The 20,917-nt window shown below is 51.3% G+C and overlaps 7 protein-coding genes across 7 annotated transcripts; 2 read left to right on the plus strand and 5 right to left on the minus strand.

The window, feature by feature from the left end:
• Nucleotides 1-402: 402 nt before the first annotated feature.
• Nucleotides 403-2,510, minus strand: N7508_008645 (putative PHD finger domain protein; the record flags this gene model as incomplete). The annotated part of the gene is made up of 2 exons (XM_058466708.1): nucleotides 403-543; nucleotides 597-2,510. 2 exons carry the CDS (start codon nucleotides 2,508-2,510, stop codon nucleotides 403-405), a joined length of 2,055 nt encoding a protein of 684 aa, XP_058314554.1.
• Nucleotides 2,511-3,083: 573 nt separating this feature from the next.
• Nucleotides 3,084-4,884, plus strand: N7508_008646 (uncharacterized protein; the record flags this gene model as incomplete). The annotated part of the gene is made up of 2 exons (XM_058466709.1): nucleotides 3,084-3,601; nucleotides 3,651-4,884. The coding sequence occupies 2 exons, from the start codon at nucleotides 3,084-3,086 to the stop codon at nucleotides 4,882-4,884; spliced, it is 1,752 nt and encodes a 583-aa protein (XP_058314555.1).
• Nucleotides 4,885-5,407: 523 nt separating this feature from the next.
• N7508_008647 (putative transcription regulator PAB1642) lies at nucleotides 5,408-6,613 on the plus strand (the record flags this gene model as incomplete). Its single annotated transcript, XM_058466710.1, has 1 exon — nucleotides 5,408-6,613. One exon carries the CDS (start codon nucleotides 5,408-5,410, stop codon nucleotides 6,611-6,613), a length of 1,206 nt encoding a protein of 401 aa, XP_058314556.1.
• Nucleotides 6,614-7,141: 528 nt separating this feature from the next.
• On the minus strand, nucleotides 7,142-9,415 carry N7508_008648 (putative forkhead transcription factor Fkh1/2; the record flags this gene model as incomplete). Its single annotated transcript, XM_058466711.1, has 3 exons — nucleotides 7,142-7,208; nucleotides 7,272-9,217; nucleotides 9,302-9,415. 3 exons carry the CDS (start codon nucleotides 9,413-9,415, stop codon nucleotides 7,142-7,144), a joined length of 2,127 nt encoding a protein of 708 aa, XP_058314557.1.
• Nucleotides 9,416-10,724: 1,309 nt separating this feature from the next.
• On the minus strand, nucleotides 10,725-12,899 carry pacC (putative C2H2 transcription factor PacC; the record flags this gene model as incomplete). The annotated part of the gene is made up of 3 exons (XM_058466712.1): nucleotides 10,725-12,148; nucleotides 12,325-12,610; nucleotides 12,669-12,899. 3 exons carry the CDS (start codon nucleotides 12,897-12,899, stop codon nucleotides 10,725-10,727), a joined length of 1,941 nt encoding a protein of 646 aa, XP_058314558.1.
• A 1,131-nt stretch (nucleotides 12,900-14,030) lies between these two features.
• Nucleotides 14,031-15,024, minus strand: N7508_008650 (oxidoreductase, 2OG-Fe(II) oxygenase family; the record flags this gene model as incomplete). The annotated part of the gene is made up of 3 exons (XM_058466713.1): nucleotides 14,031-14,280; nucleotides 14,339-14,596; nucleotides 14,666-15,024. The coding sequence occupies 3 exons, from the start codon at nucleotides 15,022-15,024 to the stop codon at nucleotides 14,031-14,033; spliced, it is 867 nt and encodes a 288-aa protein (XP_058314559.1).
• Nucleotides 15,025-17,352: 2,328 nt separating this feature from the next.
• N7508_008651 (putative C6 transcription factor (Mut3)) lies at nucleotides 17,353-20,606 on the minus strand (the record flags this gene model as incomplete). Its single annotated transcript, XM_058466714.1, has 5 exons — nucleotides 17,353-18,429; nucleotides 18,477-18,861; nucleotides 18,914-19,525; nucleotides 19,572-20,343; nucleotides 20,393-20,606. The coding sequence occupies 5 exons, from the start codon at nucleotides 20,604-20,606 to the stop codon at nucleotides 17,353-17,355; spliced, it is 3,060 nt and encodes a 1,019-aa protein (XP_058314560.1).
• Between the last annotated feature and the right edge of the window lie 311 nt (nucleotides 20,607-20,917).

Raw genomic sequence — 20,917 nt, forward strand, 5'->3', positions numbered from 1 at the left:
AGTATTGCGAACAATGTACCAAATTTAAGATTGAAGAATACTTCCAATCAATAGGCGTAGATTGATCTTTTGAAAGATCACAGGTGTGTCTCAGAACATGTTTGCTGGGCATATTTTCCTGATTGCCCGGGAGCGGCCAACTGCAGAGAACCCTACATATGATACTTCTTTCAAAGGATAGAAACGATACGCAGAGATCTTGAATTCAAGGACAGATGTACCACGTCTGGATAAAATGATTGATAGTTGGACAAAGAAAAATTACTCGGCTGAGAAAAAATAGCTTGACATAACAGCCAACCGGTTTCAAGACTCCGAACGCCATAAATCAGCAAGTAGTGTGCAGAAAACCCGCAAACGCATCTCGTGGTATCATGCAAGAAAATTCAATTCATCCCATAACTAACGTCGTGATCCCCCCTTGATAATACCGTCTTCTCCCTTGTGAAGTTTGACCCGACACTGAGGGCAGTACCACTTGGCTGTGCGCGAGGGGACTTCCGTGAGACCAACACAGTCCAGATGGAACCATTCGCGATCACACTAAGTCAGGTTAGTATTTGATCTGATTGAGAGGACAAAAAAGTAAGACTCACATCTTGATTCTCACAACAAATCATTGTCCCAAAACTGACATCTCCGCAGAGACAGTATCGAGGCTCATTCACATCAATCTGCTCAAGTACGCCATCCTCGTCAACCCGAACATCCTGAGAATCACGGAGGTTAATGCGCTTCTTTCCTGGCTTGGCCTTTCGGCGTCCATAGCTCACCGCTGCTCCACCATCCTGGCCAGAAGAAATGGGACCTGGTGCAGGGCGCTTTCGTCTACGAACAGGACCTTGAACGCTCGGGGCATGTGATGATTCGCGAATCTGAGCTTTGTGGGTAGGTGTTGCGCTCTTGATGCGCTGGTCACGTCCACTGGCTGCTAAAGCGGCATGGATTCCACTTAAGGCGCCTGCCTCGATTGATGCAGCCGCTGCTGAACGCCGTGAGGAGGGTCGGGTCACGGGAGGAGTAGGTGTGGTAATAGGTTGGACGAATGATCGATTGGAGCGGCGGGAACCAGTGGGACTGGGGAGGGGAGGGGAAACATGGGCTTCGGCGGGAGGAGAGACACGAGTCTTGATCGGAGAGACGGTTTCATTACTGGCTTCTGTGGCCATGGCGGCTCCTCGACTGGATCTACGTCGAGCGCCAGATCGGGAAGAGGTCGCGGGTGCTGGCGCTGACGCAGGTGCGGGTGCGGGTGCAGAAACTGGGGCCGGTGCAGGGACTGGTACTGGAGTAGGCTCAGGCAGCACGGCTTCAGGCTCTTCAACCATAGCCTCCTCTCTCTTTCTCTTCCGTGAAGACCGGTTCGCGGCAGGTGTTGGCTGAGCAGGGCTTTGTATAGCCTTGGGCAATACTCCATCGCCATCCATCAAAGCTTGTTCACGAGCCAACTGTTCGCGCTTCAACTTCTTTGCTTCGTTCAGTTTCATTCCGCGGTTGCTCAGTTTCGTTTCTTCCAGGTCCTTGGCAGCCTCACCCCGGCGAGTCTGCTCAATGTTGTCGCAGTCAATGAACTCCGCGCCTGTCTCTTCCGCCAGAGCCTTGGCTAACCTATAGGCTTCCCATCCTCGGTTTGCAAGAGCCAGCTCGCGGTGAATCATTACCTCACTGGGTTGCCATACAGCATTCTTCTTCATCTTCTTTCGCAGTCGTGTCATTTCCCATTCGGTCAGCCGCAACCATGGCAGGTCCTCGCTACCCAACTTCGCATCATCAGGTGGTGGTTTCAACTGTGCTAGAGCTTGAGCAGTGGACTGTCCATTGCCCGAACTTTGACGGCGTGGCTTTTCCTTCTTCGGTCTGGATGGCTTGGGCATAATTGTGTTGAGCTCGGTCTCCGCATCTGATTGCTCCGTACTAGCGATTGGGGAGTCAGGGTCAAAGCCTGCTCCATCAAGACCCATATGGTGTTTTCTCCTCTTGCGATCTCTAGGTCTGCGATTATCAACGCGAAGGGTGATACGCGTCGGGTTAGTTCCTTCTGGCTTCTTGTTGGTACGCGCACGCTTGGGTGTGGGTTCTGGGGCCGGCGACGGTTCCGATGATGGTGGTTTGGGAAGTGCTTCCAGCTTCTGACGGATACAACCCAGTCGGTCGAAGTCGCGATCCACGACGTCGTACAGCCGACAGGCCTCGGCATACGCCGACTCGCGCGCATTGATCGCGCGATCCATTTGAAGTGAGATATCTTTGCGCAACTCGATGGCGCCCGGTCGATTGTCCGCTGGAAGCCCGGGGAGTTGACCATATATTTGGGTGAGCTGGTGCACTCCCTGCGCCGAGTCGAGGTATCGATCGTCGAGGCCGCGGATGAGGGTCAACGAGCGGATGAGGTCGGCGGGGAGATATTCGGTATAGTCTATGAAATCCGTCACGGTTGCTTGGGCATCAGGATCGAAGGGGCCATCGAGGATGACGCCCCCGCTGTCGTCTGTCTCGTCCGTCATGGCCATGTTTGGTAGGAGGTAGCGGGCCGCAAAATTGTTGTCGTGTCGCCAGATCACAACACAATATATTGGAGGGTCTAATAAGCGATAACAAAATTAAGAAACAACAAGAATCGGCGATCTTAAGCCTTGCTTCGCGACACAGTAGCTAGATGCCTCACGGCACGAGGTCCCAAACATCGGGTCATCATTGCCCCGTTCCCGTCCTGGGAGCTTCCTCATCACGTGCACGTCCGATCTATACATGTTCCGCAATTAACCTCACTTTTCTTCCCCCAGCACCTTTTTGGAGTCCTGTGTTCAAAAACGGGATACAATGAACCCAGTAACTACCTGTACATGTGCAATATGTAAACACATCATCTAAGGACAGTTCAAAGTGACTTTGTTCTTAGCCAGTGATCGCAGCAATGATATTCTACGCTTTTGTGTCGCTCCTTCCAAAAATGACTTTCTACGACTTCCTATCTAGACAGCGAAAGCGCGCTAAGAGCTACGCGTCTGTTTGACATCACAAACTGAGACTATCTTCTTCTTCTCTTCTCTCCACGCGATCTTCTTTATCTCGTTTGCGCAACGATGGACCCTCGTGATCGTTTCAAGTTGCTTTTCGAAGACGGCATGGATGGTGTTAGTCCTGCCGCTAGTCTGAATAGGCAGCGCGGTACCGGGGAAGGTGTAAGTGAGAGCGGCCCTGGTCACTCTCCACCAGCTCCCCAGCTTCCTCTTACTCGTCATTATCCACTTTCATACATCCGTACCTACGTCCCCGGAACAGGCGTGCAGGAAGGATTTGACCAGGAAAGCGATGATGATTATTTGACTTCATTATCTCAGGACCCCGAGTCCCCGCACTCTCCCACACAACCCAGCGACGATGCCACCTTGAACGCAGCCTCCAACCCCGATCTTGGCCACTCCGAGGATTCAACCATCATTCTCGCGGATCAGGGCACTCTGTCTTCTGTCACCTCGTCTTTTACTCCGGCTCTTGCTCTTGCTCGTTTTCCATTCAGGCATATGAGCGGATCCTTGGCTCACAGAGTCTCCAAGGAGTTTTATGATGGAGGGAAGTTCTGGATGCACGCTTGGGATTTGTATGTGGATAACAATGAGTCGGATCAATTTCCACTGACATGTCTCTAGGTACTACCTGAGTGTTCCAATGGCCATCAATGGAGAAGCATTGCTTCTCATTCCCACCGACCAGGCCATTTCCTTCATTGCAGAGATGAGCAAAGCCTTGAACAGCAAGATTTACCTCACTGGTACTGGTAAAAAGGGTATGGTGCTTACCTTTGACAATGACAACATCCCGCTTCCGGTGTTTCTTGGCCGAAGCAGCAGCTCTGATAAGAAGGATCAGCTGGTCCAGACTATTCCTCCTTCTGGTCCTGACTGGGGAGTTTGGTCATACAATGTTGAGGCTGCTGTTATGAAGGCATTCGAAGCAAACATCCGTCTGTCTTTTGATATGATCAAGAAGAAAGATCCCACGAAGGTGGCCCAGCAATTGAAAAGGAAGCAAGAGGCCGAAGAACATCTCGGCCGTGCTATGGCCTTCTTTGGTCTGCGACCCCCATGGAGAGCAAACACGCACCAGTCTTCGTTTGCCAACGGTGAGATTAAACCGATCGATCCCACGCGCACCGTCAAATGGACTTTCCAAGACTCGCCTATATTTATCGCCATTGATGTTGAATGGAATGAGCGAGAGACCCGGCAGATGACCGAAGTGGGCATCTCGATTCTTGATACGATGGACCTGGAAAGTGTGGTTCCGGGCGACTATGGCGAGATGTGGGCAGCCCGTATCCGGTCTCGACACCTGCGCGTGGAGGAATATCGCCAGTGGGTCAACATGGAGTTCTGCCACGGGTGCCCTGATAGCTTTGACTTTGGCGAGAGCGAGCTTGTCCCATCTGCCCATGTCGGACGGATCGTTGATAGAGCATTCAAGCCTCCGTACATGGTTCCCACTGTCAAAGACCCGGTCAGCTGGTGGAAGATGCATACTCGCAATATTGTACTGGTTGGCTTGGACATGAAGAGCGATATCAAACAGCTCAAGACCAACAAAAGCCAGGTTTTCCTTGATTACGATACGCCTCGTTGTATCTTCTATGACACTCTTGACCTAGCAGAGCTGTACCGGGCCGAATCTGGCGAGCTTCAGAACCGAGGCCTGGCAAATGTTCTGAGATCGCTGCAGGTCTTGCATGTCAACATGCACAATGCTGGCAACGATGCGCACTACATCCTGCATGGTCTTGTGCGTCTGATGATAAAGGCTGCTGGAGAGAAGCCATGGGCCTATGAGGAGGAGGTTGAAGTTTCCACGGGGACCAAGAAGGATACCAAGGAGGACACCATGGAGTGACTTGAGAAATAGCCCAAGGAGACGCAACATGAAGCGTGGAAGGTCTACTGAGAATAAGTGGTGAATTGACAAACGCAGAGATCTGAATTGTATGTCTGGAGGAAACGTCCAAGTTGAAGATACTACGGAAATGTGCACAATCAACGTTTGAGCTTTGGTAGCTATGGAAACAAATGCATATTCAGACTTAAATTTTTTACCACTGCGCTGCCAGTCAGGTTGTTGTGCGTGACTACCTAGCTAGAAGAGCTCCAGGTATATGTGTGTACCGTAGTTGTCTATTTGTTGAACATCTTGTCTACGCATCATAAAACACCACATTAAATGGGCCATAAGTATGCCCTGCATATATCGAAAATACATGAACATAAAGATATAACACAATTAATTACCAGGTAAGACATGGGGCAAGTCCAAGCTCAGATCTGACGACATACCCACATCTTCATCCCACTATCGCCCCCACCAGCTCCCTACTCTAAATCGACCATCCCCTCCAATTCTCCAACGACAAGCCCCCAAAATGACCAGCCAAGGCCCCCTAACAACCTACCTCCTAGGAAGCACACCCAATGGCCTAGCAAGAGCAACAAACCATCCCTTCCTAGCAGCAGCAGGACGCGGCACCCTCCCAAAATCAACACTGAGCCAATGGCTTTCCCAAGACCGTCTCTACGCCCAATCCTACATCCGCTTCATAGGCCTCCTCCTAGCGAAAATTCGCCTCCCATCCCAAGCCCCCTCAAGCCCGACCCCACTCCACAGTAGCCCCGAACAAAAAGCAATAACAGTCCTCATCGACGCCCTCGTCAACATTCGCACTGAACTCGCCTTCTTCGAGAAAACCGCAAACGACTACGGTCTAGACTTAACAGCCATCTCCCCAGAAGAAGGCGGCATAGTCCTAACATCCTGCGGCTCAGGCCGATACATCACAAACTCTGCCGGAATCTCAACTGCAGGCTCAAGCGCCTGCCCGGGCTTCACAGGCGGCCGCGACGGCAAAGCCCTGCTAGCACGTGACACCTCTCTCAACGATTCCGGTTCGGGTTCTGGCTCGTCCGGCGCTGCTGCTACCGGGTCCGGTGCACACAATGCAGACCATGGTCTGTGCCGTTCGCAGGGCGAGTGCCAGATGCCCGCCGGGAGCGAGACGTGCGTTCCACTCCCGCAATTCGATGCACCATCTGCTCAGAACCTCTCGCCGTTTGGGGAGGTGTTGACGCCTACACCTACAGCCACGAATGCAGGCACAGCGGGACCAGGACGTACGCTTGAAAAGACGGATGTTGCTACCGAGCTTGAGCGGTGCGGGACTATTTTGTTCTCTGCTAGTCGGACGACGAGGGCGTATATTGATATGTTTATGAGTGCTGGTAGTGCTGGGGTTTCGGTTTTGGAAGGGTTGGCTGTGTTGTGGGCTACGGAGGTTTGTTACCTGCGAGCGTGGAGGTTTGCTGCTGAGTGTATGAGCGAGCATTCGAAGGAGGGGAAGGACTTTTCTGGGGATGCGGATGGGGGCGCATTGCGGGGCCAGTTTATTCGGAATTGGTCTAGTGTTGAGTTTGAGGGGTTTGTTGATTCCATTGGGGATGTGGTTGACGAGATGGCTGGGCAGCTCAAGGGGGCTGAGGAGTCGGAGACTATGCGTGGCCGGTGTTTGGAGTGGTGGAAGCAGATTCTTTGGTTGGAGGAGAGGTTTTGGCCTAATGCTGAGCCCTGTCAGTAGGTTTTGTGGTATCCAGGCTGTGGAGGGTGCTCTGGGTGTAGTTTTCGGGATAAAAGCATGGGGAAGTAAAACATAAATTGATTTATATAGAGTTAGTTTGAAAAAAACCATGATTTCAGTTACTTCTACTCAATTCCAGGGAACACGGTTGCATGCAAACGTTATTGTATGTGAGAATATCATACACGGCCGACAAAGTCGAAGCCATACATACAAAGCCATCTACCAGAATGACAGCACAGAAATAAACAGAAAAAGCAGAAAACGCCGAGTGTCCACAACCCCAAGCGAAAGAGATAAGCAAAATGAAAACAGTTTCAACTCGAACTCCGTTCCCAAGCAATGTCTGCAAGTAAACATTTCGACAGATAAAAAGGATAAAATCAACAAGAAAACAGAAACAAAACCAATAACAGAGTCACCAACACCATTCGTAATGCGGAAGCATGAAAGAGGTGAGAAAAAAGACAAACATAAACACTCCTTCGGATAGTGGACATGTTATACATCATGACAGACAAAAGCAAATTAAGTAGCTGTTGCACGAGCAGCGTTACTTAGTTGGCGATGGTATGAACCGATAGGTTGGAAGCCCCTGTTCGAGTATTAGTAAATGTCACAAACGTAAAAGCCAAGTATATGTATGATATGAACGTACCTAGCAAGATCGAAGCCCGAACCATCATCCTCTTCCTCCTCTCTCTCCTCCTTCCTGGAACCATGAGCCCCATGATCGGAAGGCTCCGTCTGAATAGGCGGCAACTTCTGCCCAGAACCCACCCCATTCGACGTCCCAGGCTTAGAAGGACTAGCCAGGTTCGCCGGCGGGGGACTACTACTCGGGAACCCGCCAATAATACGATCCTCCACCTCGCCCTTGAGCGGACTCATATCCGGCACTGGACGGGCAGGCGTAGAGCCGATATCAGCGAACTTCCAGAACTGAGCCGGCGAGCTCATGGGCATGAACTTTGATGGGATCTGTGCTGTGCTTGGGGGTGGGAGGCGGGGTTGTTGGCGTTGGGGTGCGGGCGTTATCATCGAGGAGGGTTCTTCGTTGTAGTATGAGGAGGAGAGGACAGGTGGGGAGCCCGTTACATTGTCGGACATCCCGTATGCGCGGGTGAGGTTGTTGCTGCTGTTTTGGACGTGGCTTGCGCGCGCGGGTAGCGGGGATGGTTCTTCGTAGTCGCGTGGGTTCATGTGGCGGAGGGGATGGTCGGAGCCAACGCCGCGGCCGAGTCTTGAGCCGCGCTCTGGGGTGTAGGCTTCGACTGGGGCCACGGGGAATGAACTGAACCCGGGCGATGAGACTGGCGGGGATTTCTTTGCTGTACCGGAGAATGAAGTGTCGATGGATGTGACATGTGCTCCGCGTGCTGATGATGGGGGCTCCTTTGTAGCTGGGGATGATGGCGCAGAAGACTGCGTGCCACCCTTGCGCATCTGCTTCTTCCGGTACTCCTCCCGATGCTCTGCAGCAATCTGCCACTTCATGCCCTTGCCCGGCTCATCTGTCCGGCGGGGGACTTTCTGGAACGCCTTGTTCAGGGACAGGTTGTGACGAATCGAGTTCTGCCAGCCACTCTGAGAGTGTCGGTAAAAGGCATATCGGTCCATGATCCAATTGTAGATGCTGTTCAGCGTAAGCTTCTCCTCTTCACTGGAAAAGATAGCCTGAGCAATAAGCGTGGCATAGCTGTACGGCGGCTTCAAATCCTTAGATGAATCATTGCTGTAGTCAATCTCCTCCGTGCTCTCCATCATCATACCACGGTTATAAAGTGGCGACTGCTTGGCCGTGCGCTGGCCGGCAGTATCAGGCGAGCGCGGCGGCGGCGTAACCTGGCGCTTGAGGAATTGCGGAGCAGGCGCCAACGAAGGCCCACCAGACGAAGAAGGCCGGGCAGCCTCACTGTTCTGAGACGTCTGGAGAGGATGGGCATGTTGCGATGCATCCCAGGCAACCGAAGCCGGATCCGGCTCTTGGCCACTGGCAATGCGCTGAGCGCGTTCAATAAAGCTAGGTTGGATGTTGGCCTCATCGCCAGGCGTCACGAACATCATCTGAGTATTAGCCACCTCGATGATATCGCCACATGACAAAATCGCATCAGTGCCGCGCTTGATAATGCCATTGTTCAAGCGCACGCCGTTCCGGCCGTTGACGCGGATATGCCAGGCGGGCGTCTCCTCGCCATCGTAAAAGATCTCCGCGTGTAGACGGGATACGAACTTGCTCGGGCCCAAGTCGACATGGACATCGGGCAATGCACGAGCGGCAATGGCAACGGGGCTGGACTGCTCGGGGGCTCTCGGCTCGCGGTCCGGCTCGCGACCGATATTGACATGCAAGGTTTTGACGTAATAGGTCCAGTTGCGGCCGGCGATCTTCGCGTAGGCCTGGATGCGCTGTGTATTCTCGGTTTTGGTGTTGGAGTGGTCGCGCGAGACGCGCAGTTCTTCGCGGGGCGTGTTCAAGTATGAGATGACTAGATCGACCAGGTCTTGATTGGTGGCTGGTTCGTGGTCGCCTGTTGAGTCTTCGGCCTCGTCGCCGGACTCGTGTTTGACGTTGCGGGGAGGAGAGGCGCGGCGGTCAACCTGGATGAGAGGAAAACATCGGGTTTTAGTTCCTGTTCTGCGCGGGGGTGGGTTGCGTCTCGGACTGGCTTTGTTTTGACTTACCTTGCGCTTCTTTGCGGAGGGTCGGCTGGGCGATGAGTCCGGTGCCTCTGCGTCCGAGGTTTCCTGCAGTTGGATTTCCTTGCGCCGCGCGCGGCGGCGGTTTGATAGCGGCATATCTCAAGAATTTGGATCTTCCTTTCTAAAAGTGTAATTGCCGGGTCGCAAATGGAATTTAGTGTGTTGACAAGTCCAAGTCCGAGTACCCAACAAAGGCAACAAAGATGAGGCAAGTCGAAGGCGAAAAGCAAAGAGAAAAAAAACAAAGTCAAGTCTGGGTCCGGATTTCAGCGCCCCCAAGATCGGAAGAGTGTTCAGAGAACCAGAGAACCAGAACGTCAGAGCCAGCGGATTTGTAATTTGCCACCGGAAAAAAGGAAGGGAAAATAAACCACGATACTCCGTAGCAAAGGTTTGTAAACAAGAAAAGAAAGTGAGTCGTCAAGCCCCGTTGATATTGTGTGGCTGGATGTTATTATCGATAATCCCTAGGCCGATCGACACGCGCGATGGCGTCTGTTTGGGGTGACCGCCTTGTCGCGTGGGGATAGTACAACACAACAGTAGAGTTGACAAAAAGTCACAAAGTATAGAGAGAGAAGATAGAGAGAAAGCAAGAAGATGAGAAGAAAATAAATGCGATGAGATGAGGTGACCATGAAAAACTGTGGGTTTTGGTCACAAACATGTATAATACGAGTGGGAAGCCCACCTGCAGGTACAAACATGACGTAAATACCAATACAGTACGTGGGGTGGCATCGAGGCTTCCGAGTGCAGAAGCATTTCCAGATGCAGAGATCGAGAGGTTTGCTTTGGAATGATGTGTTGACCCTTGGCTGCACCTAAATTCTCTATGTTTTATGTCCTTGTCTATGTCTATGACTGCACGTATAGGACAGACGCGTTGCCCTTGGTCTATAGCCATGGTATACTTCAAGTTAATATTCTTAACTATAACACTACACATGAACACATATCAACAGTTCAAATCACCCCACCGTTTGCGTCACCCCCGGATCCAGTTTAGCCTGGAATGTTGCCTTGCCCCTTTGGGTTTGACATGTCGATCCAGCGCCAACGGACACAGTGGACCGTAGCATCAACACTTCCAGACCCGATCTACATGTTACAACACAATTGGTAGGACGCAAACAACTATTTTCGTCAATAACAGAATCCTAATCATACAAATGGAAACAGGGGATCCATGGACCCGCAGACAGATAATAATAATATAAAAAAAAAGAGGAAATATGAAATATGAAATAAATGAGAATAAATGAGAATTTGTGTTCGAGAAAGTTGAAACCAGCCAGAAGAGGACAAAAAGAAGATATTTTAAGAGAAACGAGATGAAAGAGAAGAGTAGGGCAAAAACAAAGTCGTTACGGCGTTAATCAGGCTTTAGCCTCGAAGATACAATTTACGCTTCATCGCCGGGCATTTTGGAATCCCCGTCCTCGTCTTCGTCCACACCACGTAATGTAGGGTAGAAGACAGCCTCGCTTTCAGCCTTGGGAGGCTCTTCCTTGGTCTCGGGTGCGCTACCAGTCTCAACACCCTCCATGGCATCGAGGCCAGGAGTAGGAGAGACAGGGGCAGGGGCACTCTGGGTACCAAACTGGGAAGTGAAGCTGCCAGCCTCCAACAGCTCAGAGACGAGGCGGCGCAGGTTCTCCAGGAGACGGACCTTCTCAACCCAGGCGACGTTGACATCACGCTCAGTGACCTCAGTAGCAGCCTGCGCGGTGCGCTGGGCAGATTCCTGGTCAGGGTCCGGGGATGTGCTGGAGTGTAGCGCGGGATCAATCAGGCTCTCGGAGAAGTGGGCGCCCTTGGTGGGAGTGCGCTCGCCCTCGTCCTTGCTGTCTTGGGAAACGTCCATGCGGTCCTCAGTCGCAGCTCGCTCGGCCGGCCGGGCGCGTTGCAGAGTACCGCCAGTGTAGCGACGGCGATCATCGTGGTCATATGCTCCACTCAGAGTAGAGGGTGGGGCAGCGCTGGAGGCAGTGGGGTATCCCGCTGCCATGCTTTCGACAACAGTGGCTGAGGGCAGACGAGGGTACATGCCAGCGCCGCTCTCATGAGGAGGCGAGACACGGTGAGCGTGGTGCATTGAGATGGGAGAGCGCTGCGAGGTGTATGACTGTGCGCTGGAGGGCGGAGTCAGAGCCGGGGTGCCAACAGAGGGAGAATGGGCCGAAGCAGCCATCATGGGGGCTGGTTGCGCGGTGACATGGCTTGGCGGGAGCTGAGTAGGAGGTGAGTTGGTAGTACGGTAGTTCATACCACCGTGGACGTAGTGAGCACCGGGCTGGGCAACGCCAGCGGCGGCCACGTTCTCGTCACTCTCGTAGATGGTGTTTTGCATTTGCTCGAGGAACTGATCGATGTTGATCAAGTCGTTCTTAGTGCGAACGTTGGACATGGGAGGGAGATGGTAACCAGGAGCCTGGCCACCACCGGGGCTGTAACCACTGCCTCCTCCGACCGCAACGGAGGCCGGAATGTGCTGGTACTCTGGCACGGGGCCATTGAGTATAGGGAGCTGGAGAGCCTGGAGGCTAAGTAGCCGCTGGCCGACGGCAGCATAGGAGTTGGGGTCAAATTGGCGGCGCTTCAGGTCACCGAAAAACTCGTTCAGAGCATCGTAACCACGCTTGCGGTCGTACGCGGCGTGGCCTCCATCCTGTCCCTGGCTCAGCGCATAGTACACATTGCCATAGGAATGTGGGTTTGCAGGCTGAGGAGGAGGGTGAGGTTGATAGTACTGAGGCGCACCGTGTGCGTATCCGCCATTGACGGCACTGATGGGGCTCTCAAAATAGTGAGTAGCGGCGGCATAGCCTAGATGCCATGGATTCAGTCAGCGATCGATCCTACAATGCAAAAAGTCGATAGAGTCCAAGGGACCAAAGGGAAGACATTGTCTCAAATCCAAGGGGGAAATGCCAAGGGAATTGATTGTGCCAAGGGAGATGCCAAGCAGGAGCTCACGGGCGGAAAGGAATCCTAGGACGAACCTTTAGGGTTTTGCTGGAACATCATATCGGGGTGCTTCATGCCAGGTTCAGGAGAGCGAATTTCCGAGTCATCGGCATGAGTCTTGACGTGTTTCTTTAAATCCTGGGGGCGCTTGAAAGCCTTGCCACAGAAGTCACACTTATGAGGCTTAAGAGGCACATGAACTCGGATGTGAGAGGTAATGTGGTCACGCTTGACGGTGGTAGTGTTGCAAGTACCCCATTGGCAAGTCAAGTTCAAGTTGTTAGTGCTCTTGCGTCCGACATGGCGTTCGCAGACGTGTTCCTATTAGCCATCGCGTCAGCAAATATTCCACCATATCACCTTGAGTCGACGATCTTACGTAGAGGGCCTCGGCTGTTGGGGACTTTTCAGTGCAGCCAACCCATTGGCAGGGTAGTTGCTCGCCGCCTCCGTTCATGGCGGGGCTGTTGACGGCAGCGGTGGCGGCGGCGGCAGTCGCAGTGACGGACGCTGCTTGTGCGGCAGTTGCCTGGATAGGAGCCTGATCAGCGACAGGCGCAGGGATAGTAGCCTGCGGCGTCGTAGTCGATGCGATACTGGTATCTGTCATGATGCCAAGAAATGAATCTGGTGCTAGCGGAAAGCCCAGACACAACTCTGAGAGAACAGTTGAAACGGAAATGTGTATCACGAGTAGCAGTTACACTGGACAGGCGATGATTTGATATATTATAGAGAGTGAGAGGGAAAGAAAAGGGGGGAGACCTCGGGGAAAGATAAAGGGAAGAGGGAAAATGGGGGGGGGGCTTCTCCGCAAGGGAAAAGAGCCGAGCCTTTGCCCAGAAAAAGCGCTTTGCTAAGCCGGGCGGAGTGCGTGACAAGAAAGGGACAAGACGACCAAGCGACAAGACCGGGCCAAGAGTTGGTGTGGGCCCCAAGACCCGAGAGGCGCTGCGCCATGGCTTGTGAGTGGTTGGTCTGGGATGGAAGGGGCTGTGCGTATTCTACATTCCGGTGCTAACACGTATCCTTCCCGTTGGACTCCGAGGGGATTCTTACTTGGTGTAGAAGACTGTGTATAATGATAGTTAAAGCAATCCAGGAGCTTTCTAGGTGCTGTACAGATATCACACCTAATAAGGCCTAGTGTAAGCCCTACGGGTGCTTCGGAGGCAAATGGTAAATTAGAGGTATTAGGGGTATTGGGGTAATTTAATCCCTCTCATTCGCTATTCACCTACCCAACTCGTTAACGGAGGGATTTAAATTTGGGACAGGCGTGGCAACTCTGAGATCAGGTTGCTTCGCCAAGCACACAAGAACATGGGGCCATACCTCTTGGCAGCCAAGTGATCCCTCTGCCAATAATTCCCGCTCCGAGGACCAAGACCTCGAGTCTTGGGTCTTGGTATTTCCCCCTTCGACCAACCCTCCGAGAATCGCTACCATCCCTTTCGTAGCTTGATAAATGTGGTTGCCTGGAAGTCTGGTGCTGGTCGTATGCATGAATCGTGTTTCAGTGGTACCGCAAGAAAAATGCCCCGATATTCGTAGAGTACATGTCATTTTTCTATGTGATCTCATCTTGCAAGTCTATTTTATTCTATGTTATGTTCAGACAGGTTAGATACCCAGAATCGTCTCATACATCTCATCTCATCTTCACAAAGCCCAAGCATTCTACCCCTAGAACGGCACCTCTTGGCGAAAGCCCACACACGTGCTCCCCCTTCACAACATCCTACCGCCTGCCAGGTTGATACCAACTCCAAATATTCAACCCAACCTTCGTCCCCTCCGTAACAGGGAAAGCAGCATGCCACGTCTCAGGGTATCCAGACCCATCAGGTCTTAGATTCTCCCAGAAAACCGCATTCCCCTTAATGGGCTTGAACGTGATTCCCTCCGGCACCTCCTTCTTCTCCTCCTTCCCATCCGGGTTCTCGCACTCCAAGAACCGACACCACTCCCTCGACCGCGGCATCTTCAACCTAGGGAAATTCGTCCCCCCACCTTGACACTGCGCATCCAAATAAACCATAAACGTACTCAGCCGGTCCCCCCCCGCGCGCCAGCGATCCCGTCCAGTCATAGTGATGCCGGTAGTGGCCGGAAGTGTTATATCGCTGGGCCCACATGCGCTCGATAAATAGGTTCGGGCGCCAGCCTTGGAAGGCGCGCGCGCGGTCTTCAAGGCAGCGTACTGTATTGTCGCGGTCTAGGAGGGCGCGGTCTGAGAGGCGTTTTGATGGGTCTATACGTTCTGTGTGGCCGTCGTAGAGGATGGAGGGTTTGTAGTTTGGGATACTGGTAGGAAGGACGTGTCAATACTTTATAGGGTCTGGCTGGAGTATCCTGCTGGTCATTCTTGCTTACCTGACATCCAGTAGATGATTCGCTTCGGCTTCACTAACAAAATTCTCAATGTACATCACCAACGGTGTGCGCGATAGGAGGTGAACACGATAGTCCTCGGCATTGGGACAATCGAATGGCACGTCATCTTCCGGACTAATGAAACTATCATCGGTAAGATTTAGGCCAGGTCCTATCGCAGCTGCATCCCTGAAATCGAAGATGTCTTTATTGGATCTGGGTTCGGAGTCCGAGGAGTCCGAGGCCGGAAGGAGACCCGGAAAGAATCCGCGGAGTAGTGGATCGAGGATGAATATGTAAATCGGAATTGAGTATAGGAACCAGGTTATTACTGTTGATAACTTCGGCAGGGGGGGCATGGTGCGCCGGGTGGCTATAAATAGGAGCAGAAATATGCAGGCGATTATAGAATGTACATCGGATTGGGTGGGTTGTTAGGACTGCATGTGATGGCAGATATGGCGCATGCAATTGGTTGGTTCGTTAATTGGGGAAATTGAGACTCATGGAGGTATGGTGATGGTGTGGAGGGCCATCGCGTACGAAGGAGAGGTTGCGTCAGGGCGTTGAGATGCGCGATGGAGTTTATGTGGGTCTACTGATCCCTCGACCTCCGGTATGAGATAGGCCGCGTCTATCTACAAATTTACTATTTTGTATCAAGTATCATTGACAAATAACTCATTGTAACAAGTGCTGTACTTCGAGAGAATCCACTAAGCTGTTTTATCTACAGACGTCGTGGTGATATAGCCAAACCCTTCCATCCTCACTCTCACCTTAGTTTTACAAGTATATTGTAACCGCGCCTATTATGTCTCTCTATACCCCACTACTCACACAATCTACCTTGATAACCAGAGGAGCTCGGCAGTAGACAAACAGACGGCGAGAAAAGATGTGAAAAAGGAGTGTATGCTTTGGAAGCGACTGTGGGTAGTCTCAAAGCCGCTTAGGCATATATTTAGCACGTTTAACCAGAGGAACTCGAACATAGTTAACAAAATGGTAGACCAAAAGCGAGGCTTAATTTATACACAAACAATCCATGAAATGGTACACTTACTATCGAGCTTTGTCTAAAATTTGTGTTATACTTTGTAGCCCCGTGAACCGACGTATTACCCCTAGTTGATATTCATCTTGTAGAACACAAAGCTCGCGAACCTCGGCATGAGCAGTTAGAAATCAGAGTATGAAAAGAGTTAAGTTTCTGAATTTCGGCGTTTTGGGTCAAGGTTTGTATCTTACAGAAGATAGAAAATTCTTAAATGCAGAACATGGTTTGCTTGATCTGACATCTGGCATATGGACTGCCCGAAAAGTGCCATATCCTGAAATATGGATTGACGGCTCATGAATAAGGAGACATGACCAGAAGCTACTCTGGGTGTCATCTGAACATTTCGGTGACAGCGGAATGAAGTTTATTGTCATTCAGTCGGAGGATACTTTCGTTCTAAGGAGCCATTATAGGGACATTTTTTTATGAAGTTTGGTCACAGCTGAGCTTGTCATCCTTCTATTTCCGAGCTCTTTGCGTTTTACACATCCTATACTTCAAGTTGTATATTTTGGTCTTTCACCCTACCGTACTTATTTGAAATTTCTTTCGAGCACAGCTTTGGCCTGTACAAAAACCACCTCTACTGTATTTTCAGGGGCTGACTTACTGATCGGGATCCCATCGGATCCCAGTAAACAAGATCTCGCCGTCAGTAAGTATACCAAGCGCCCCTTCACCACCGCGGAGATATCTGATACCGCTAAAGATCTATAACGAGTAAATCTTGGTCTGGGAGAGGCTTTGTATATTCCAAGAGTGGGAGAAACTAGTAGACCGGATCAAACATTACCAATCAAACCATGGAGATGGTCTCGCTCTTATTGAGGACTTGATTGGACCACAAGATCCAGGACAGGGGCATTAAAACGAGTCATAAACCAACAAATTGTGATCCTTCCGCTAGTAGTGGCACATGCGTTATGCGCAGCTTGGGTGAAAAAAAGTCGTTGACTATCTTCAACAAGGACTATTTCGAGTCCGGATCGCCTTTAAGTCGTTATTGAACCAGCTCTAATTTGTTGTCTCTACTCGATTAGGCCAGACCTTTTTAGTGTCACCCTGCTAGGCTCACAAGCAGGTTATGAGAATGGTCATGAATCTTTCACCCTTCATTCATGTTATCTGAATGATCACAGCGAGGCGCTCGAAGACAGAAAAAAAGAGGACAATAGAGGACACACGAAGCGAAAAGAGACAAAAAGAGGACTGAAGGAGCGTACACAGTACACAAAATGTATACCCGCTCCGTACCTTTCATATAAAATCTGTCTAGTACTCCGTGGCACTATGTACACCTTTATGATCCCAGCTGTACTACTACTATACATGGATATACATTGTTCCAGGGGGAAAAAAATCAAGACAAAGCAGAATAAATTATACTAAATCTTACCAGCATCAGACTATGTAAATCACCAGCATATATATAAAGTCAGTATCAAAACCAAAACCAAGAGCACGCCAAAGACCAACACACAACGCCAAACCAGGTATCAACAGCTTTTACAACAAAAAAGTGAGAAGTGGCATTCATAATTGCATATCCTCATAGGAACGAAACCGAACCAAGAAACCCCCATCAATGGCAAAGCAAAACGAAGCGAGCAAAGAATCAATTGGATCAGACATTGGTATTCATCCACTGAGTCCAATCATCATTTGATGCCCCGTTGTTAGGCCGGAAGGTAGCGTTATTACCGAAGAGGTCGTCGAACGAGATGCCCAGATCCATGTTCACACCCATGTTTTCGTTCATCATGCCCATGCTGACGTCAGGTAGACCATTGGGACTGGTGTATTCTTGCTGTGGGGCTGCAGATTCGGGTTGTATGTTTGGGTTATTGGGGTTCGGGTTCGGGTTTGAATCGTTTGGTTGGAAGTTGTAACCCTGCCAGACGAAGTTCTGGTTCGGGATTGAGACCAGGTCTGGGCTGCTGAGGACTTCGCTTGGGGTTTGGCCTTGAGAGATTGGGGAGAGGTTACGTGATGAGCTTCTGGAATGGGGTTGGAGGCGGCTTGGCACTGATGACTTAATCGCCGAGGCATTGCCGATGGGGAAATTGGTAAAGTCAAAGTTTGAGATTCCGACGCCACTGGTTTGTTCGGTTGGTGTTGTTGTTCCCAAGCCTGTTGTTTGTGGGGCTGCATCGAAGGAATATTGGGTTGGGGGCATTCCGCGGTCGTGGCGGAAGTGGTCGTCTTCCAAGGTGGACATGGGTTGTGTGGGATAGGCGAATGGGTCGTCAGAGGGGAACATCATCGGCATCAGATCGGGGAGATTAGCCGGGTTTGTGAATTGCTGGGCCCAGGCAAGACTAGACGGCTCTTGGTTGGGCATGGAAGCGTTCATGGAGCTAGCTGAAGAGATCTGTTCCGGGGTAGACATGGTTTCCGTAAGCAGCTCAGGAGTTGTTGAAATCCATGTCGACTGGCTACCATTTTCACTGGGGCGGTTGTTGTTCATCATCTGCGTGTTATCAAGGCTCTGTTGGCGACGGGTCGGAACCTCGGGTGCGGAGGTCTGAGGCATCATCTGCATAGGGAAAGTGCTTGACCGGTGTGGCAGTGGTTTCTCAAACGAAGACGGAGCGGGCTCAGGCTCAGCCGGCTGGTTGGATGGCGCTGGTCGCTTGAGGTTAACAGGAGTCTTGGAGCTTTGACGGTTCTTGAGCATTTCAGGCAAAGTCTTGAACAGGCACTGCTATGAATTAGTCGATGTTGATCAGAGGACAAGGCGATACATACGTTCAAGCTCTGAGAGCACCGGTCAGCAGCCAAACTCTTCTTGGCTAGACCGGCCAGTGTATTCTTGCCTTCCATGGCATCCTTCAGCACACCGTCCTTGGCGGTTGGTGAATCAGGGTTCTCAATAACGAAGAAGAGCAAAGAGAGAATAGCAAAATAGGTCGTATACATGGTAAACCAGAACGACCCATTGAGCAAACCTCGTTTTTGCATTCCAGTGGTAATGTGAACGATGTTTCTGGACACACTGACGCATGCCGCTGCACAAGCATACGACCGCTTGTCAACACCACGCGCTTGGGAACCACCCGAGACGTAGTGGAGGAAAGGTCGATACATGACCATCTGGACGTGTGCGTAGCTGATACGCAGTAATTGTCGGACACTGCGCGATGTTAGTATTTTAATCAGATATCTCAATTGCGACTAAGACTGACCGTTCTAGCTGAGGGGACACTTCTGTGCCTGGTCGTAGAGCAGGAGGTAATTCCTCCATCCAATTTTGTAGATCACGCTCGATTTCCCGGATCTTAGAATGGCTGACCATGTAGCGCTGGTTTGACTTTGAGCGATATCGCGCATTCTTGACGGGGTAGATGTATTTCACAACCTTCAGGATGATGTTGGAAAGGCGGGTGTGCGCGTTGCATCCGGCCATCAACGGTGTATAATTAGATGGCTGTTGGGTAATTCCTTGCGAGGTGATGAAATCTCCATCAACCTCCATGGGATACTCTTGGTCGATGTCGTCGTCGCTCAGCATCTGAGGCAGACCAAGAAGGGTGCTGACGTAGACATCCATCTTGCGGACAACCCAGAAGATTCGCTTTCGTAGTTCTCGTTCGATAGGGTTGAAGTCTGTGGCAACCGTGCGATGAAGACCCAACCGTAAAGACGAACGCAGCGCAATTCCCACATATGAATAACATGTACTCAATTTGGCGGAAGATTGCAGGAAGAGTACCATGAAACAGATGGCCTGGAGAGAAGGCAAATCGCGACAATCGGTGACCTCCAATAATTGTCGGCCAGCCTTGAAGAATTGGAACCTGTAACAGTTAGTGAATGCCAACATCGAATAGTAGAAAGACCTACCCTTGGCCGATTGCGCCTTCGTATCCAGACAAATCCAGAGTACCAGCTCCGTCATCCGAAAACAAACAACCAACCGCGATCACAATATATAGCAGTGGTAAGAATGAATTCTCATCATTACTAAATTGTTCAGGAGGAGTATCGTAGATGCGCTCCAGGCTGGCGAAGAACGAAGGCTCATGCACAAATCTCATGAGAGAACAGGCGTGGTCGATCGCATTGTGACACAAGCGGCGGGCAACCGCGCGCGAGGGCAAATCGTGCGTGGGAGGCATCGAAGTATCCTGAGGCGATTCAGACATCGACTTTGGACTATCCCACATGTGTGAAGTGATCGAAGCCCGCGATCGTGACATCGGACCAGTGATATCGGTAGCGCCCAACTGTTTGCGCAAACGACGAACAAAGATAATCCCAGACGTATGTCCATGATAATCCCAATGGCCTTGATCATCCCGATCTAAACATCCCGAATTATCGACCATCGTTTCAAGTAATCCCTCATCGCCTGCATCTGGCGCATCCGCCTGCGCCTGAGGCTGAGACTGAGACTTAGAAACCGACGGTTTGACATCTTCGGTCGCATCTTGTCCTTTTTGTGCGGCTAATATCTGTTCCGGGGCATGCACATCTAGTTGCGGGTCGTCGAGATTGACATTAGGGAGAACGGTTCGGAGAAGGGCTTCGGCCTTGGAGAGACGATTTTCGAGAGCCTCGACGTATTGCGGGGCAGGATTGCGACGGCGGTTGGAGGGCTGGTCATACGAACACTCTACTGATTGTTAGGCCACGGGGGGCTTCACGGATTAACGAGGGCGTACCATAACTATAGACTGTGCAATGGGTGCAGGGCTGTTTGCCATCGCACTTGATCTTTTTTCGACGACATTCATCGCATGCACGGCCGACTCGACGCCTCTTCTGCATGGGCAGCGATTTAGGATCTGGCGACGCTTCCGACGGGGCGGCGTCATCATCGTACTTGAAGTCGTTCAGGGGATCGTCCTCCTCGCCATGAGGGCCGATAGACGCCATGACTGGAGATCTGATGTCCGTAATGTGCACGGATTCATGTAAGGAGAGCCTTGGCGGGCGATCCGAAGTCACAATTATAGGGATCGCCCTTTGGTGAGAGTAAGAATATAAAGAGGTGATGAAATGATTACCCCGAAAGCGGTGACAAAGGACGTTTTACACCTGACGTCTTGGCTTGGAGAGAATGGAAGGCCAAGTTCGTATTTCCCCCGCCAGATCAACTGAGGTTAGCAGGTTTAGTCATTCAGTCGGAGGTTCATGGCCGCATCGCCGACTTCCCGCATTTCCCAGGTTTTTGCCCTGAGGCATTT

This window comes from Penicillium antarcticum, assembly GCF_028974205.1.
Source record: "Penicillium antarcticum strain IBT 31339 chromosome Unknown utg000009l_segment0_segment0, whole genome shotgun sequence".
In the NCBI taxonomy this organism is placed as follows: domain Eukaryota; kingdom Fungi; phylum Ascomycota; class Eurotiomycetes; order Eurotiales; family Aspergillaceae; genus Penicillium; species Penicillium antarcticum.